The sequence below is a fragment of the Sus scrofa genome, chromosome 9 (assembly GCF_054392235.1).
Source record: "Sus scrofa isolate SSC_HxYL_T2T_F1_AM1 chromosome 9, Sscrofa_HxYL_maternal_Yorkshire_Landrace_v2.0, whole genome shotgun sequence".
In the NCBI taxonomy this organism is placed as follows: Eukaryota; Metazoa; Chordata; class Mammalia; order Artiodactyla; family Suidae; genus Sus; species Sus scrofa.
The window spans coordinates 127,256,455-127,277,380 of NC_139391.1; the positions used below are offsets into that span (position 1 = coordinate 127,256,455).

Consider the following 20,926-nt stretch of genomic DNA (forward strand, 5'->3'; position numbering starts at 1 on the left):
TAGTCCTCATCATTCTTCATTTACTTTCCCTGGTGGTCTAGTGGTTAGGATTTGGCACTCTCATCATTTCTCATTGGGTTACTATAAGAACTTTTTCATTAGTACACTATTCCTGTCTTCTCATTTCAAACTTATCTCCTTTATAATACAATATCTAGCACTGCACTGTTCAGTAATAGAGCTCCTAGCTACATGGAGTTATTGAGCACTTGAAATGTGCCTGGTCTAAATTAAGATATGCTTTTAAGTGTAAAATACAAACCAGATTTAAAGACTTAGTATGAAAAAAAGTGTAAAAGATCTATATTATTATTGATTATATATTAAAATAACATTTAGATAAAATTAATTTTAATAATATATTTTATTTAACCTGTTTCTTTTTAGCTTTTAAAATGTGGTTATTAGAAAACATAATATTATATGTGTAATTCTTCCTCCGGCTTTTCATATAGCTGGCTCCTTCTTAGTACTCAGGTATCAACTTGGAGACTGTCTCTGCCTGAACACTATCTAAAGGAACTCTGCCAGTCTCAATCATGTCACCGTGTTCTGTTTTCTTCATGGCACTTTTCACTGCCTAAAATCACCTTGTTTATTTGTATCTCTGATAATTGTCTACCCCAACTAATTAGTAAACTTCATTGAGGTAGGAAATTTGCCCGTCAGTGAATAAGATTCACTACTGTGTACTCGTTGTCTAGAATAATATCTGGCATGTAGTAGATATTCATTTGTTGAATTAATGGTTTAAACTCTTTGACATGGCTTGTTGGCCTCACAAACCTGATTAACTCAAGACCGCTAATTTTCAAGATTCAGCTCAAGTGAGCACCTCCTCCAGGAAGCCTTTCTGGGCTATTTCCTCTCTTGAAAGCCTAACTTATTGATTCTTCCTCTATGCACAGTTCTACAGTGACACTTACGAGTTGTGATTATGTTTATTTTACATCCCTCCTCTTTCACACCCAGCCCTTAATAATTCTTCGGTACATCCCCAGTCTCTTTTTTTTTTTTTTTTTTTTTTGATAAATCTTCCCCCCCCCTTTTTTTAAAGGCCATACCCATGGCATATGGAAGTTCCCAGGCTAGGGGTCGAGCTGGAGCTGCAGCTGCTGGCCTACATCACAGCCACAACAACACCGGATTCAAGCCGCATCTACAACCTACACCACAGCTCACTGCAACTCTGGATCTTTAACCCCCTGAGCAAGGCTAGGGATCAAACCTGCATCCTCATGGACACTAGTTGGGTTTGTTACTGCTGAGCCATGATGGAAACTCCCCATCCCCATTCTCTAAAGTATACTTGATTACCCAGTAGACATTCAGCATATGTTTGTTGAATGTAGAAGTAAACTTATTTTTCTTTCGAGCTAATCCTAAGTATGATAACTATATAATAAATAACATAGCTAATAGTAGTAGTGTATAGTCAGTAAACATTTGTTGAATGAATGAATGAATGAGTGAATTCCTGTGTACTTTTTTATAGTAAAAAGGATATAGCAACATTAAATGCTTGTTATGTCATTGTAAAATATCACCACACTAGCAACTGTTTTCCTTAGCCACTTTCTTTCTTTTTCTTTTAGTTTTAATTATATAAGTAAAACATGGATATGTAAGTACTACTGTAAAAATAAAATCCAAATAATATATAAATACATAAAGTTAAAAGCAAGTTCCTTTAATAATCTTCCTTTCCTAATCAGGGATAGCTACCCCTGTATTTTTCTGTAAATGTAATATTATACACTATGAAATAATAATATATTGTAGTTTTTAAATTCTATTTTCCACATACCTCAGAAAAATTTTTTAATGTTACATAATAGTTTTATGAAACTTTTTCAAGTTGAGATGTACTTAGGGAAACAGTGCTGTCTAGTACAAGAAAAGTTCCTTGGATAAAGATTCCTATTACTAGTTTCTCATTTAATCCTTAGGCCTAATGATTTCCTTCTTTTTTTTTTTTTTTTTTTTTTTTTGCTTTTTAGGACCACACCCGCGGTATATGGAGTTTCCCAGACTAGGGGTCTACTGGGAGCTACAGCTGCCAGCCTATACCACAGCCACAGAAACACCAGATCTGAGCCGCATCTGTGACCTACACCACGGCTCACAGCAATACCGGATCCTTAACCCACTAAGCAAGGCCAGGTATCAAACCTGCAACCTCATGGTTCCTAGTCGGATTTGTTTCCACTGCACCACAATGGGAACTCCATGATTTCCATTTTTGTCTCTGTCATTTTAAGATTATGAATTTTTTATCATCACAGAGTTGGAAGGAGGCAGAGTCTGGATCCAAACCCAGATTTTCTAACTTCCAATCCAATTATTTTTCTACTGTTTACACTCTCTCTGAACTTCAGCTTCTTTAACTGTAAAATGGGAATAATAATATTTATCTTGCCTGCCCTAGGATAAATTGATAATCACCTGAGGAGGTGTAATACATGTGACCTCAAATATTAACTAAAATGCACTAAAGATCAGGGAAGTATCTATATCCATTAATTTTCAGAGAACCATATTAATATCCCAATTCAATGGTTTGATTTTTTTGGCTATAGTGGTAGAACTAGGATTTGCTAGATGCCAAACTGTTTCTTAACTCAGTTTACCTATATAGGTTTGGGCTTTGAAAACAGTGTCCAATCTCTTTTGTTTCCTTGTTTAATTTCAGATTAAAAACTAATAAACTATTACTAGAATTTTGGTTGAAAAAAGTCTATGTACTTTCTTTTCACAAAGTGCCACTTTTTTGGTATTTAATCTGTTCTTCCTGAAATATAGTTCAAGATGATGTCCATATGTAATTTTTCTGATTTCTGTCTTAGCACTTTTCCCTATATATTATTTTGCTTTATCCCTTCTATGATGGCTGATGGGTACAAAACTCTAAGAAGCTTATTTTCATTTGTTTTAGATTCAGTAGATACCATTACCATCCATTCATATGTCTGGTATTAATTATACTTCTAAAATGGCAGGTGTCTAACAGAAGCTTAGGGTAGAATAGCAATGACTTGATTTTCTGTGATTCTGAACATGACTAAAGTGGGCTACTAGAGTTAGCCAAGAGAGAATTAGATGTAATTGCTTGCCTAAAGTGGTAATATCTTCCCAGTACAACCCTTGAATACTAATGAAGGCAGATGAACCCAGGGAGAAAGCACTGCTTATTTGGAAGTTGGGAAAAATCAGGTGAGGGTAATAATTAAGAAGAGACCAAAATGTAGCATATATAGACCAGGTGCATGTTAATTATTGTTTGATGAAATCAATAAGCTAAAAATTACTTATTCCAAAATATTCTGTTAAAATGTTTTTTAAATCAGTAAGTGCTTATGTATGTTCATAGAGATTTCGTAGAAATAGTATGGGCTTAGAAAGGAGGAAGGCACTTAACCATTGTATCCTTTTAAGAATTATATTCTAAGCATAGAACTTATACTTAAAATCTAGAAGAAATAAATGAAAATTAGCACATTACTTTTAGTTTCATTATTAATTCCTTTTTTTAACTCCCCTCCCCACAATTTTCTTACATATAGTAATTTGAACTCAATGATTTCTTTAGTAATTAGGAAAGAAAATCAGCTTTCAGTAATAAGATTTGGTATTACCTATACTCAGTTGAGAAATAATTGTTTTTCCTTACCTCCTGCTAAATGTAACTTACTGCTTTATTCTCATTTCACTTTTACAAGCAAACAAAATGATGTCTTGTTGTAAAAACTAAATGAGGTAATTTATGTAAAGCATCTTTCACATAGTAAACATTCAGTTAAAAAAAAGAATTGCCAGGGTAATTTGCAGTTAAGCTGCTAGCCTTTATCTCTTTTATTTTTAATGTTTTTGTCTTTATCTCTGTGTTGATCTTGTTCTGGAAAATATGAGAAGAGTGAATTTTTGCTTTATTTGCTAAAAATGCTTTATTCTTTGCAAATTTTAGTAGATATTATAGGATTTTTTTTCCAGTGCAACCATGATGCTAATTATTAAACAGTACTACTCAGCTAGACTCTTTATATGTATATAGAATGAGGTGAACAGGTATGTCAGAACACATCTGACTAAATCTAGATAATAAGTAAATATTTTGTTTGGTTTTTTAAATTGATAAATCCATATGACCCAATGCTATAGTTATAAATATTAACCAGAGTTCCCACTGTGGTGTAACAGGATCGGCAGCATCTCTGCAGCTTCAGGACATAGGTTCAATCCCCAGCCAACACAGTGAGTTAGGGGATCCGGAGTTGCTGCAGCTGCCATGTGGGTCACCACTGCACCTTGGATCTGGTCCCTGTCCTGGGAACTTCATGTGGAGCAGTCAAAAAAAGAAAAAAGAAAATGGGATGATAAATTTTAATAAATAAATAAATATTAACCCAATTTGCTCTTTTTGACCACGCCCACAGTGTGCGAAAGCTCCCCAGCCAGGGATCAAACCAGTGCCACAGTAACGACCCAAACCGCTACAGTAACAATGCCAGATCCTTAACCTGCTGCACCACAAGGGAAATCTCTGACCCAATTTGCTTTTTTTTTTTTTGTCTTTTTTGTCTTTTTAGGGCCGCACCTGTGTCATTTGGAGGTTCCCAGGCTAGGGGTTGAATCGGAGCTGTAGCCACCGGCCTACAGCAATGCCAGATCCGAGCCATGTCTGCAGCCTACATACACCACAGCTCATGGCAATGCTGGATCCTTAACCCACTGAGCAAGGCCAGGGATCAAACCTATGTCCTCATGGATGCTGGTCAAATTCATTTCCCCTGATCCACAATGGGAACTCCCCAATTTGCTTTTGATGAAGAAAAGTTTTTGTGAAAATAATTTAAAGCTGAAAATGTGTTTGTATCCAAGCTTGACTGTTCATTAGAATCAGTTGTGGACCATTTAAAAGACTTTTATTTCTGTTACCTACCATTGACTTTCCAGGAGAAGAAGCTGAACAGTGGTGTGTGGGTATACGTTTAAAAAACAGTCCTCGGGTCAGAGTGGGCATGGGGGCACTGATTTGCAGTGTTTGCTGATTTATATGGTATAAATATGGATTGCCACAACAGCCAATTTCAAGCTGATAAGATGATTAACATGTAATGTTGGAAAAAGATGTATAGTGTTTCCATTACATAGATAACAATAAACATATAACCTAAAAGAGTGAATAATAGCAAAATTTAGTACAGTAATTAGGAAGGGATGGATTTTGAGTTTTTATTACCTTTGTTCTTAATGTAACTAATTATGAGTTTATGTCATTTAATTTTTAATAATGACCATTCAACAACCAGTTTGCAGAATTTTTGAAATTTTAACAATTGGCTCATAAAGCTGGTATAAACTGACTCTAACACAACACTAGAGCTCTGAGATATCTGAATTTTTTTAAACTGAGTTGATGAAAGCAACCTGCCAGCCAGTTATTTTTATGAATTACACATCTAATTCTAAGGCTGAAGAAGGCATTCTATAGCCAGACCCAGAATGTCTTTTCCAGCCTCATTTCAAATCATACCCACTTCCTCACATCCTCTGTGTTTCACTCACACTAGATTTAGATTACTTGGAGCTTCTCAAACATACCTTGCATTTTCCCACCCTCATGCTTTTTCATTATCTTCTTTTAGCCTTGAATATTCTTGCCTCATCTGCCTGACTTTTGCAACACTATTTATTTATCCTTCTAGAAATAACCCAAGTGCAGTTTCCTCTTACTTCCCACTATTGGAAACATTCTCATTCTCCTTGATTTTCTCATAGTACTTTGCTTATACTTTATTGAGCTCAAATTTATCATCAGTAACAAATGGCTCTTTTAACTGCAGAGTGCCTTTAAATAATCCTGATTAATAAGTACTTGTTTATTTTAACAGGAAAGATAATGGATAATGCATGGTACATCCTTTACTTTCTGAGCCTTTGGGAAACTTAACCAAATTTAAACTTTTTTAAAATTAGATGACATCTTTTTTTCCTGATGGTTGAGGGCCATATTAGTAATAGTTATATACGAATATCCTATACCCAGAGAACACAATATCATGACTTTCAAACTTATCAAAGAAGAGTGTCATTAGAGAATATATGAAGCCCTTGAGAGTGAAACAGTTGTGTCACTGCCTTTGTAAATTATTTTTATTTTTCTGATTTAGTCCACTTTATAGTGTTCTCAGCCCAAAGTTACATTATAGTGTTCTTAGCATAAAGTCAAATTAGGCCTTTGTATCATTAAACAATGTCCAGAATAAGCAAAAATATCATGCTTTGCTTTGTGATTTGAGAGAAATTTGCTTAAATATATTCCTCATCTGTCTGTTGCTTTCTGCCACTTTATCTAGAATTAAAATTATCTGATTGCTTTCACAATAAGAATTGATAAGATCTAAGTATATGGAGGAAACGTTCTTGGAGTATAAAAACAATCCAAGGATTTCTTGAAGCAAATGCAGCACATTCCTTGCCAGTGGCGTTTCCTAATTTTTTTTTTTTTATCTTTTACCCTAAGCTGCCACCTGATGGCAAAAATTAAAATGACATCTTTTGTAATATTCAGACTCTCCATCGCAATTATTTGAAATTGTATGTTCTCAGCATAGAGCCGTCAAACTCTAAATGCACATCTGTACAAATTTTATGTACTTAATGAATGTTTGGTAATTACTTTGGTCTTTAGGAGAATCAGATTTATTATTTCACCTTTGTTAGACAATGACCCTATAAGGAGATTTGCTTAAAACCTTATTTCCTTTATGAAGCTTAAGAAAGAATCTATTTTTTATTTATTTTATTTAATGAAGAGTTTTACTTGAATCTAGTCATTTTCTCTTTTCCCTTTCCCTTTTCTTTCTTTAGAACGAGGTCACTCAGACACCGTGGTGTTCTTTTACCTGTGGATTGTCTTTTGTATCATCAGTTCCTGTTATACTCTCATCTGGGATCTGAAGATGGACTGGGGTCTTTTTGATAAGAATGCAGGAGAAAACACCTTCCTCCGAGAAGAAATTGTATACCCCCAGAAAGTATGTGCAAAGAGTGCTTGTGTTTATTTGAAACAAAAACAGGTGTACCTGTTACAGTATATACCCTGTCCCAAGCTAATGTAATTGGAGAAACAATTACCAAAAAATACTAATCCATTCAGTCAACAAAAATATATCAGATGTTTACTGTATGCTCGGCAGTATAGGAAATAAAGTAAAAATTCTGCTTCTCAAGGAGGCCATGATCTATATTATAAAACAGGTAAACAAACAGATTGTAATACAATGTGATAAAGTCTAAAATAGAGGAATAGGAGTTCCTGTTGTGGCTCAGTGGTTGACGAATCCGACTAGGAACCATGAGGTTGCAGGTTCGCTCCCTGGCCTTGCTCAGTGGGTTAAGGATCCAGCGTTGCCGTGAGCTGTGGTGTATGTAGGTTGCAGACACGGCTCGGATCCCGCTTTGCTGTGGCTGTGGTGTAGGCCGGCAGCTACAGCTCCAATTAGACCCCTAGCCTGGGAACCTCCATATGCCGCAAGAGCAGCCCAAGAAATGGCAAAAAGACAAAATAAAATAAAATAGAGGAATAAGTAACTTACCACCATTTATAATTTATTTGTGAACGTGCAATTCCCGCCCTCTGAAATGCCCTCTTTGCCTCTTTGTTTGCCTTGCAAACTCTTATTCCTTGTTTTTAAGAGTCAGTTTAAGTATTATTTTCTCTAAGAAGCCTTTTTTTATTTCTACAAGCATAATTAGCCATCCATCCTAATCCCATTTTACCCTATTAAAATTTCCATTATGGCAGTTATCACATTGTATTATAATTACCTGTTTAGGTATCTATATCCCTCACTGCCCAGCATAGTCCCTGCTGTAAAGTATCACTGACAGTATTTTTTTAACATGAGTTATAGCAATAATCCCAGTGTGCAAATTTAGAATATATGACCGAGATACTACGCATATCTTTATAAATCTTCTTTGAAAAGAAAATAATAGTAAGCACAAGTCAGAGAGTAGACATGTACTCAGGTAAGGATGGCCTTTTGTGTTCACCAGATGTGTGCGCCTTTTTGCTCTTTATACTGTTTTCACCTTACTGAGAGATGTAATACATTTATTTCTTATTATAATGGTTGCTCTGATGAACTGTTTACATCTGTTCTTCCTTTTAAATTGTTCTTTTGATATCTGTGCAGTAAAATTAGTTAATAGAATCTTTCAGTTTCTTTTTTATTACATATTTTCATGGCCATAGAAAATAAAGTATATGCTTTTGTACATTATTCTTTGCAAATGTATAAGAAGAATGTTCTGGGGGAATCACCCTTTCAATTTTAAAAAGGCAAATATTAGGAAATAGTTATATGAACCTTAAAATCAGTTGTTCATTGTTAACAATACATACTATTGAACACCACACCCAGATCCAGGATGCATTTGTGTTATCTCCATATTAAATCTTAACTTTTCTGTGTCTCTTGACCTCAAGTTAAGTGTATTCCTTCCAAAAGACTCTGAATTTTTGGTAACATCAGCTTCCACATCAGTCAACTGTGGATCAGTTGACTAGCTCTTTTTAAAGACAGATGAACTTGCAGCTCTTCACTAAGAAGCCTAATAATGGTTCATAGCATTTGAGTTTATCCAAAAATTACATATCACTGTATTGAATGAATGGTGGCGGGGAGAAGGGGGTGTGTTAATGTGTTAAAATCTTCATAAAGTTAATCACATTGGTAGTGGATAATGTCCAAAATGGATTATTCAAGATACAGCAATATACATACATTATTTGGAAAATATGGGGAGGATAAATACTAGGAGAAATTGCTACAAATTTTAAAAATGTTTGTCTCTAGAGAATGGGATGAGAAAGTGGCAAGAGAACTGCTATTTCTTTTGTTTAATAGCCATCTAACATGACTAGTATCCCTTTGTTAAATTTTGTTATTAAAATAAATGCTGTGGCCTAATATATAGCAGTGGTAGTTTCCATAAGATACCACAACCTTTAATGTAATAACCTATATGGGGAAAAAAATCTGAAAAAGAATGTGTATATGTATAGCTGAATCACTTTGCTGTATATCTGAAAATAACTTGACATTGTAAATCAGATATGCTCCAAAATAAAATAGTAATTAAATTGGAAAAAAATGACAACCTTTAAATACATATTTTTAAAGAGTTAATTATCCAGAGATTAATAATGAGAAAATCCATGAATTACAGTTTTGATCTATTGGCAGTTTGTATTCTTAAGACTTCTGTGTAGCTAAATCTAGACTCCTAAGTACTGGGTTCTAGTACCTGGATAAATTAGTTGAGTGCTGTCTTCCCCATGTGAGAATGGAACATTCCTAAAATTTAACTATGTTTGCAAGTTTAATTTTATTTACTGACATCAAAAACTAGGGCAGTTTGACTGCTATATAGCACTGGGAACTATATCTAGTCACCTATGATGGAACACAATGGAGGATAATGTGAGAAAAAGAATGTGTGTGTGTATATATATATGTGTATGTATGTATGTATGTATATATGATGGGACACTTAGCTGTACAGCAGAAATTGACAGAACATAGTAAATCAACTATAATAAAAAAATGTGTTGAGGTTGAAAAGCACTAATATAAATGTCTCTAGTTTAAAAAAATTAGAGCAATATGATAATGAAAGTGCAAATAACAGAGTTGATAAATCTGCCAGTATTTTGTGATATTAACTATTGAGTGATTAGTCTATTACATACATATTAGAATATAATCTCAATAAAATCAAGGATATCATCTGGCTTGTATTTCTGAGGTCCAGAGGAGAGCCTATTATACAATATGGGAATGAAGTAAATGATTACTGAAATTCAGTAAAACTTCATTTTGAATATTGTACCATTTAAGAAAAAATTAGGAGTTCCCGTCGTGGCGCAGTGGTTAACAAATCCGACTAGGAACCATGAGGTTGCGGGTTTGATCCCTGACCTTGCTCAGTGGGTTAACGATCCAGCGTTGCCGTGAGCTGTGGTGTAGGTCGCAGACACGGCTCGGATCCCGTGTTGCTGTGGCTCTGACATAGGCTGGCAGCTACAGCTCTGATTCTACCCCTAGCCTGGGAACCTCCATATGCCACAGGAGCAGCCCAAGAAATGGCAAAAAGACAAAAAAAAAAAAAAAAAAAAAAAAAAAAAAAAATTGGTGAAGTCTTTGTAAAATATAAAAGATTTTTTTTTCTTTAACCTGTTCTTATCAGTAGGGTATGTGATTCTTGCTACTATGTTTGGTGTGCTTATTCATAAGAAACGTGATAGTAAGTGTACTCAATTTGCTTATTATTCCTCAGGCCTATTATTACTGTGCCATCATAGAGGATGTGATACTGCGCTTTGCTTGGACTATCCAAATCTCAATTACCACCACAACTTCGTTGCCTCATTCTGGGGACATCATTGCTACTGTCTTTGCTCCCCTTGAAGTTTTCCGGTAAGCAAAGTACTGAAAAGTTTATCAAAGATTCTCTTTACCTAAAAAGTTGCTCAATACTTATAAATTAGAATTTATTAAAACTTAGATCTGAAAGACTGAACTCCTTCAACTTTGCTTAAACTTCTGATCAGCCTCAGAGTTGGAAGATCCTGGTGGAAGGACTAAGAGATTAATTCTTACAAAGTTAAAACAGCTACCAGTGATGACCTAGTTTTTTTAGAACTAGCTCCATCTGAACATCCAAATGGCTAATGGACATAGGAATAGGTTCTTAACATGTCTAGTCATGGAGGAAATGCAGATTAAACCTCGTATTTGAGATATAGGTACTTTCCTACAATGGCTAAAATGAAAAATACAGACACATCGGGTATTGATGAGGATGTAGAATAGGAACAATTGGAATTCTCTGCACGGAAGGTCAGTGTAAACTAATACAACAGCCACTTTGGAAAAATTCTTTGTTTGTACCTACCAAAGCTGTGCATGAACGCCTGGGTACATAGTCAGCAAGAATGCCAACCTAAGGTCACCAAGATCCATGCACAAGAATGTTCACAGTACTGTTTATACCAGACCAAAATGGAAACCACCCAAATGCCCAGCACTATTAGAGTAGATATAAATTGTGGTGTATGCACACATGCAAATCTATTCAGTAATGAGAGCAAAAGACTAAATACAACAACATAGATGAATCTTATAAAACATTAAGCAAAAGAAGTTAGATGCAAAAAGTATTCCCTGTTTGACTCCAAATTTATAAAAAAGCAGGCAGAATTTATCTGATATGAGAAGTCATAGATAAATAGTATTTTATAAATAGTATTTTATAAAATACTGTTTATCCATGAATAGTATCTATTATCTATAAATAGTATTTGCTTTTGTGCAACAGTGACTGGAAGTGGCACCAGGAGAACCTCCAGTTGCGGGGTAAGGGGGCAAGAGTAATGTTGTTTATTGATCTGTGTGCTGGTTACATAATGGGTTCACTTCATGAAAATTCATCATGCTGGGCCCTTCATACTTGTTCACTTCTCTGAATGTGTTGTATACTTAATAAAATGTTTTTAAGTAAATTGAAAAAAGGAATTGGGTAGTTCCAATTGTGGCTCAGCAGGTTAAGGACCCAGAGCTGTCTCTGTGAGAATGCAGGTTTGATCTCTGGCCCGACTCGGTGGGTGAAGAATCTGGCATTGTTGCCAGCCACACCATAGGTCACAGATGCAGCTCAGATCCGGTGTTGCTGTGACTGTGGCGTAGGCTGCAGCTGCAGCTCCGTTTGACCCCTAGCCCCAGAACTTTCTTTCATATGCTGCAGGTGAGGCCATTAAAAAAAAAAAAAAAAAAAGGAATTGGGCTCCATTGGAAGAGTCATGAGTAGAAACACAGAGGTAAAAGTCGTAGAAATTACAATTAAAATCTTTTTGAGAAAATCATTTTTTACAATATAGCAGGCTGGGTTATTCAGCCCAACCTTCTTAGTGGAAACAATAAAAATGCCAGATCAAACGTTTCAAAATCTTCCTTTAAAAAAAAAAAACTTCCTAAAAACATCAAGATCTGACAAGATAGCCCAAACTCTAAGTGAAAGCAGGTACCCCCAAGATAAGCAGAACACTAAGGCTCGTTTTGCCCTAAGGAAATTTGCCACACTTAGAGACTTTGAGATACATTTGTGATAGCCAATTGAAATTTGTATGTGCCTAATAATATAGCTTGAAAATATGCAAAGCAATGAAAAGAAAAAAAATGAAAAAATCTGAAAAGCAAATAAAAAATAAAAGCATGAAAAAAATAAAAAGCAAGTTAAAAATTAGTTTTTATTAAAAAAATAAAAATATTTGTAAAATAAAAATTGAGAAAAGAAAATATGTAAAGTAAAAGTTGACATTGCTAAAAAGTAGAAGTAGATGAATGTACAGTTTTCAAGGAGGATTTTAACATGCTTTTCTCAGTAATAAACAAGTAGTCAGTTGACCAACTTAATCTAATTGACATGTAGAGGACTATACAACTTCTAAATACAAATGCTTTTAAATACATGTAGGACATTTACCAAAAGTAACTGTATACTGCACTATAAAGGAAGTCTTAAGAAATTTCAGAAGCATGAAATCACAAAAAGATATCTGAAAATTCCAAAGTGTTTCGATATTAAGTAGCACATGTCTAAATAACCATGGGTTGAAGTTGAAATTGCAATGAAATTTTTAAATAATTTGAATAGAACAAAATTGAAAATGTGACCAAGGAGTTCCCGTCATAGTGCAGTGGTTAACGAATCCGACTAGGAACCATGAGGTTGCGGGTTCGGTCCCTGCCCTTGCTCAGTGGGTTAACGATCCGGCGTTGCCGTGAGCTGTGGTGTAGGTTGCAGACGCGGCTCGGATCCCGCGTTGCTGTGGCTCTGGCGTAGGCCGGTGGCTACAGCTCCGATTCAACCCCTAGCCTGGGAACCTCCATATGCCGCGGGAGCGGCCCAAGAAATAGCAACAACAACAACAACAAAAAAAAAAAGACAAAAAATAAATAAATAAATAAATAAATTTAAAAAAAAAAAATGTGACCAAAAAAAAAAAAAAGGTCAAATGTAGCTAAAGCCATAATGTATAGCCTAAATGTATAAATTAGAAAAGTGTACAGCTCCAAAAATTAGAAAATAGTTTAAATAGCAAGTCAAACCTCCAAAAAGTAGAAGGAAATATAAAGAACAAATTAATGGAATAGAAAACAGACATATAATAGAAAATTAACAAGCCACAATTATTTAAAAAGACTAATAAAATTGAAAAAAAAGACAAAAGACTAATAAAATTGATTAAATATCTATACAGTACTGATAAAGAAAAAAATGAAAGAGGGTATAAATTATAAATATAAAAAATCCTAAAGACAGGTGGTTTTTTTTTTTTGCTTTTTTAGGGCCACACCCGTGGCACATGGAGGTTCCCATGCTAGGGGTTGAATCAGAGTTACAGCTGCTGGCCTATACCACAGCCACAGCAATGCAGGATCCAAGCCGTGCCTGCGACCTACACCACCGCTCAAGGCAATGCCGACCCAGTGAGCAAAGCCACAGATCAAACCCGCATCCTCATGGATACTTGGATTTGTTTCCACTTCGCAACAACGGTAACTCCCCTTAAAGACAGTTTTTAAGAGTAAGAACAATATTGTGAGCAACTATGCTCCAAGAAATTTAGAAATTTAAATGAAATCAACAGGGAGTTCCCATTGTGGCTCAGCAGGTTATGTACCCGAATAGTATCCATGAGATGCAGGTTCGATCCCTAGCCTTGCTCAGTGGGTTAGGAATCCAGCACTGCTATGAGCTGTGGTGTAGATTGCAGACATGGCTTGGATCCCGTGTTGCTGTGGCTGTAGTGTAGGCCAGCAGCTGCAGCTCCAGTTCAACCCCTAGCCTGGGAACTTCCATATGCTGCAGGTGCAGCCCTAAAAAGAAAGCTAAAAAAAAATTAATGAAATGAACAAATTCCTCAAAAAGCACTGTTTACCAAAGCCAATAAAAAAGAAATAGAAAAATCTGACAGGCTTATATTAGTATAGAAATTAAATCCATATTAAAGTCCTTCCCACAAAGAAAACTGCAGGCCTAGGAAATTCTTCCACCTATACGAGAGGGAAATATTACCAGTTTTACACAAAATTTTAGGGAAACAAAACAATAAAAGGAGCACTTCCCAGTTCAGTATAACTTTCATCTCTGAACCTACAGGAACATTCCATGAAAGAACAAGTTGTCTCAGGTACAGAAATGCAACAATCCTGAAACAAAATATTAGCTAATGGGAGTTCTCGTCATGGCTCAGTGGTTAACAAATCCAACTAAGAACCATGAGGTTGTGGGTTTGATCCCTGGCCTCACTTAGTGGGTTAAGGATCTAGTGTTGCCGTGAGCTGTGGTGTAGGTAGCAGACGTGACTTGGATCCTGTGTTGCTATGGCTGTGGTATAGGCCAGCGGCTACAGCTCCGATTAGACCCCTAGTCTGGGAACCTCCATATGCCATGGGTGCAGCCCTAGAAAAGACAAAAAAAAGAAAAAAGAAATAGCTAATGAATCCAACAATGTATAAAAAGGATAATATATCACAACCAAGTTAGGGTCATTCTCAGAATGTAAAATGTAATATTCAAAAATCATTTAACATTTAAAAATCAATCTGTTTAACTCACCACATTAAGGAATAAAGATGAAAGCAACCTTCAACATATGTAGAAAATGCTATTGAGAAAAGTCAATACCTATTTATGAAAAAAAAGAACACTACAAAAATCATAAACAATATCATATTTATGGTAAAACAAACAAAAAAAACACCATAAGTTCTCCCTTTAGATCAAGAATGAAATAAGTGGGGAGTTCCTTTCAAGGCTCAAGCAAAAACAAATCTGACTAGAATCCCTGAGGACACAAGTTCAATCCCTGGCCTCGCTCAGTGGGTTAAGTATCTGGTGTTGCAGTGAGCTGTGGTATCGGTCACAGATGCAGCTCGGATCTGGTGTTGCTGCAGCTATGGCATAAGCCAGTGGCTACAGCTCCAATTCAACCCCTAGCCTGGGAACCTCCATATGCCATGGGTGTGGCCTTTAAAAGACACACACACACACACACACACACACACACACAAAGAACGAGGTAAGTATGCCTACTATCACCACTTCTATTTAACATCATACTGCAAGTATAGCTTGTGCAAGGGGGTGGGGGGCAGGGGTAGTATAAAGATTGGAAAGGAAGAAATAAATTATAATCATTCTTCGATGACATAATTGCATGTGCAGAAAATTCAAAAGATTTTCCAGATCAGCTATTAAAATGAATGTAGCTTTGTTCCTGATTATAAGGTTAATATAAATTAATATTCTAAAAAACAGAAACAACTAGAAAATTAAATTTTTAGGAGTTCCCGTCGTGGCGCAGTGGTTAACGAATCCGACTAGGAACCATGAGGTTGCGGGTTCGGTCCCTGCCCTTGCTCAGTGGGTTAACGATCTGGCGTTGCCGTGAGCAGTGGTGAAGATTGCAGACGCGGCTCGGATCCCACGTTGCTGTGGCTCTGGCGTAGGCCGGTGGCTACAGCTCCGATTCAACCCCTAGCCTGGGAACCTCCGTATGCCGCGGGAGCGGCCCAAGAAATAGCAACAACAACAACAAAAGACAAAAAGACAAAAAAATAAATAAATAAATAAATAAATTTTTTAAAAATACCGTTTTGAATAGCACCAGAATATATCAAATACCTAAAGGAATAAATTTAATAGATGATGTATGTGTGTGAAAATTGACAAGCCAGTTCTGTAAATTATATGGGAACAGTAAGGATCAAGAATATCCAAGACTATCCTGAAAAGAACAAAGTTAAAGCCTCTGTCAGAACCTATTATATAACCACTGTAATTAAGACAGTATCTGGTATTGGTGAAACAATAGGTAAATAGTCCACTGCAGCAGAATAGGGGGTCCAGAACAAATCCACACATACATTGACACTACTTGATTTATGACAAAGGTGGCTAAGTAACAGTGGGGAAAAAGAGGTTTCTTTGTTTTTTTAATAAATGATACTGAGTCAACTGGGGAAAAAATGAATCTCAACTCTTACTGCATAGTATATGCAAAATCAATTCCAGGTGGATTGCAGAGCTAACTCTGAAAAGTAAATCAATAAACTCTCTAGAAAATAACATAGGAGGGGATCATAAAGGCAGCATTGGATGTATGGTAATTTTTTTATTTCTTGTTTCTGAGTGGAAAGTACACAGTGTGATTACTTTATAATAGTTACTAAAGCTGCATACTTACGGTTTACACAGTTCTAGATATCTATGTTTTACTTTGGTTAAAATGCTTGATTTTTTTTAGAAAGCATCCCAAAAGAAAGGATTATCTTCAAAGAAATGGCTGGTAGATTGACAGCTGACTTCTCAATGGCAACAATGAGAGTCAGAAGTCATTAAAATGGTATCTTCAGTGTGCTGAACAGAAACAACTGCCTGTTTAGAACTCTTTACTCAGTGAAAATATCTTTTACAAATGAAGATGAAATAAAGATATTTTCAGGCAGATGTATATCCTCTGAGTCAGGATGGGCACATTGATCATGATGACGTGATAAAATTGATTGAATCTGGAAACAGTATACTTGTTGGTATCAGTGCTCCCTCCAAACCATCTGTCTCCCCTCCTTGGCTTCTTCACTTTCTCAGATGTCTAAAATTCTAGTTTAAAAAAAGGTAGCTCAATTACTTTTTTAACTCTTGATTTTTTCTTTTTAAAAATTATTTGCTTAAAAATAGAATCAGATACTCTGTCACCCACTTAAAGCGAAAGCAAAAACCCTCCTTTGAGTCTTCTTTCTTCCTCCAGCTACTGCCCATTTCTTGCTCTCCTTTACACCAAAACTCTCCGAGATGTCTATACTTGCTGTCTCTGCTCTTACTCATTCCCCATTCTCCCTTTAATTCAAGTTTTTTTCCCCAGTACTCAAGATAAATTGTTTATTAATATTCAATAATATTAATAATAGCAGCAGCAAACACATATTTTCTGCTCTGTACCTATGCACTATTCTAAGCCCTTTGTATATATTAACTTACTGAATTCTCACAACAGTCTTGTAAGGTGTAGATACTGTTACTATCTCATTTTACTGATGAAGCATAGGTTAAGTAAATCATCCAAGGTTATTACACCTAGTAGTAAGTGGCAGAACCATGATTTGAATCTAGACAGTCTCCTAGAATCTATGCTTTTACATCATACTACCTCTTTATTCTCTTTATCTAAATCAAGAGTTTTATTTTAGATAAAGAGGTTAGTTCCCTGTAGTTATCTTACTTTTGCCTCTTAGCAAAGCACTTTCTTCACTTGATTTCTCAGAAACTATACTTTTCTGTCTCACTATCTGTTCCTTTCAACTCATTTACTGGCTCTTCTTCCTCTTCCCAAAGTGTAAATAAATATTGAAGAGCTCCAGGGTATAATCTCTTTACTCTTCCCTCTGCTTGTATTATTCCTAAGCCCATGACTTGAAATACTGTTCTTAACTGCTGTCAGCAGTCCTAGACCCTCTCTTGAACTGCCAACTCCTGTTCATCTAGCTACTAAATTTTCTTCTTGGATATCTGATGGCTCTGGTCTAACAGGAACAACCCAGATCTCTAGTAAATGGTGTTACCATTCACTGAGAACAAAAACCTGAGACACTCACATCCCATGTCTGTAAGTCCTGTCAGCTCCATCTTCATAAATAAGTCGCTAGTCTGTCTGCTTCCCACATTTCTGTTATCCCCACCTGAATCTAAGTCTTCTGGACTTAGATGATCTCTTTCTTTAACTACTAAAGCAGCTTCTAATTGGTCTCTTACAGCTATTCTTTCCTCCCTTTGATCTGTTCACAGTGCAGCAGATACAGTGATCCTTTAAAACAAATCACATCATTCCCCAGCTCAGAACTCTTCTTGTTTTCTATTGCAGTTAAAATCTAACCTCTTTATTATGGTTTATAAGGCCATCTGTGGGTCAGGCCCTTTTCTTTACCTTTCCATCTTCATCTCCTGCCATTTTAACCTTCCCGTTACTCCAACCCCACGGACCGTATTGCTGTTGTTTTAACACACCAAAGTCCTGTCCAACTTGGGACCTTTTGTACTTGTTATTTCCTCTGCCTAGGACACTTTTCTTTAGGATTTTTACATGGCTTGCTTCCTTGCATCATTCAGGTTTCTGCTAGATTCCATCTCTTTAGAGAAGCATGTTCTCTACCCTTGCAATGCTATATTTTCTTTAGGGCACTTACCACTAGCTAATCGTTTACTTGCTTATTATCTGTCTCTATGACTAGAAATTACACCTGTATAGACAGAGGCTTTGTCTTTCTCATTCAGTGCCCATTCCTGCCATATTGTAGGCATTCAATAAATATTTGTTCAATGAAGCAAAAGAATGAGTACTCTGAAACTGCATTCTTTGAGTCTCTTTCCTTTGCCTACTCCATTCTTGTCCCCTTACCCCATCACCACATCGTCTTTTTTCTATTTTATTTTAATATAATTAAATTTAATTGCTTTTTCTGTTTCCATAAGTGGAAACTTGATATATTGGGAAGTTTACAGATGATGGTCATAGAATGTTCAAATTTTATAAGTGATTTGCCTACTCTACCCATTTTGCCAAGGCGATTTGTGTGGAACTTCTTCCGCCTGGAGAATGAACATCTGAATAACTGTGGTGAATTCCGTGCTGTGCGGGACATCTCTGTGGCCCCTCTGAATGCCGATGATCAGACACTCCTAGAGCAGATGATGGACCAGGAAGACGGGGTACGAAACCGCCAGAAGAATCGGCCATGGAAGTACAGCCAGAGTATATCCCTGCGCCGTCCTCGCCTTGCTTCTCAGTATGTATGACTTCTACCTCTGTGAGCTGAATTCCCTTCAGGTTTTAGTACTGGGTAGCACTTAAGCTAAGAAGCTATCAGGTTGAACCAGGTGAAATTGCTACAAAACCCAGCAATAATAGCACTTTTATGTGATTCAACCTATAGTATGTCTTAAGAATACATAGGGTAAAATGCCATTAATATGTTAATTAATGCGTTAACTAATGCTTACTAATTATGGCATTGAAGGTACACTGGGGAAATTTTGTTACAGAATATTTTACTTGACTCTTCAGTATGTTTTGTATAAAAATCATTTTCAAGTTATAAACTTTAGGAATCCTGGCTCTGCTGCTTGCCATCTATGTCACAGCCAAATCACTTAATTTTTCTGTATTATCCCTCATTTGTAAGTTGGGATTAATATGGTCCCTGCTCATAGGGTGGCTACTAAGTAGATTAAATTTGTTATGACATGAGATTTAGACCAGTTTCCTCACAGAAAAAGCTCAATAAGTTTAAGCTATTATTATTTTTACTTTCTTACTAAATACCTTCAACAGTATTTTTAATCAGTCATTGACTTTGTATGTTCCTAAAAGTAACACTAAATATAGGATATATTGTGGCTCCATTTGAAACTTAAAGACAGTAGATATCACAGTGGATTGGATTGAAGGAGACGTAGGTTGGGCATGAGCAGTTTTCTAAAGGATAAGGGAGTGTTTGAATAGGCTAGAGACACAATAGAGACTTAAAGGTGGAAACAATGGGCCAAAAGAAAAGCCATGTGGCCAAAACTGGAGTAAGAAAATTTAGCTGAATAGGTGAAGTATGATTGTAAAAGGCTGAAAAGTACAGCCTTGATACTATAGGCAGGAAGGAGTTACAGAGAATTTTTTTCATAGATTGACATTATAAAAAAAAAAGTAGTATTTTCATAAGTTTTAATAGCACTGTGCAACATACATTGAGAAAAGGAAAATGGAAGGCCAGAAGATCAGCTGAAAGACCATTGCACTACTCTCTACTCTTTTTTTCTTTTTTTTGCATGGTCGTACCTGTGGTATGCAGAAGTTCCCATGCTGGGATCAAATTGGAGCTGCAGCTAAGGCCTACTGAGCAAGGTCAGGGATCGAACCCGCATCCTCATTGATATTAGTTGGTTTCTTAATCCACTGAGCCACTGTGCACAACTCTTTAAGTATGGAACATTGAGGACTTGGATTAGGATGCTCATAATAGGACTAAAAAGAACGTGAGGAGATGTTTTTGAGGAAGAAAAAAAATAGGAGGAGGTAATAACCCACAGGGGAGCAGAGTAAAAATTGCCTGAGCTTTCGCTAGAATTAGGAAGTTCTCTGAAGAGAAGGTAGAGAAAAAAAGAAGCAGAGCAGGAGTTCTCGTCGTGGTGCAGTGGAAACAAATCTGATTAGGAACCATGAAGTTTCGGATTCAATCCCTGGCCTAGCTCAGTGGGTTAAGGCTCCGGCGTTGCCTTGAGCTGTGGTGTAGGTCGCAGACATGGCTTGGATCTGGCATTGCTGTGGCTCTGGCGTAGGCCAGCAGCAATGTCTACGATTAGACCCCTAGCCTGGCAACCTCCATATGCCATGGGTGTGGCCCTAAAAAAGACAAAAGACAAAAAAAAAAGAAAAGCAGAGCAAGGAACTGAGTCGGAATAAACACGGACAAGAAGAAAAAAGAACAAACAAAAGGGGCAGGGAAAGAATGGTCAGGGGGGTCAGTAGGAAGAACATCAAAACAAAGCATTATATACTCTTAGAGCAGGAAGCGGAATTTGAAGAAGCCAGAGTCAATAAGGTAAGTGCCACGAGGGGCTGGAAGACAGTGCTGTAGGCGGTTGTCTCATTGAGCTCCTAAATTTGAAAGTCTAATCCTTGTTAGTTACCAGCAGAGGGCAGGCTAAACATACACTCTTTCTGCTTCAGAAACAAGGAAGCTTTTTGGCACTCGATCTTTGTTTTAAATTTTAGGTTTTCAGTGGAAAAACACTGGGATACTAG

The 20,926-nt window shown here is 36.4% G+C and overlaps 1 protein-coding gene across 1 annotated transcript in view; it reads left to right on the top strand.

The window, feature by feature from the left end:
- XPR1 (xenotropic and polytropic retrovirus receptor 1) overlaps window positions 1–20,926 on the top strand; it is a 223,780-nt gene that overhangs the window by 196,101 nt on the left and 6,753 nt on the right. Inside the window, exons 12-14 of the mRNA XM_003130352.7 lie at window positions 6,871–7,037; window positions 10,348–10,487; window positions 18,696–18,917. Coding sequence (XP_003130400.6) covers window positions 6,871–7,037; window positions 10,348–10,487; window positions 18,696–18,917 — 529 coding nt within the window. The remainder of the gene's footprint in view (window positions 1–6,870; window positions 7,038–10,347; window positions 10,488–18,695; window positions 18,918–20,926) is intronic.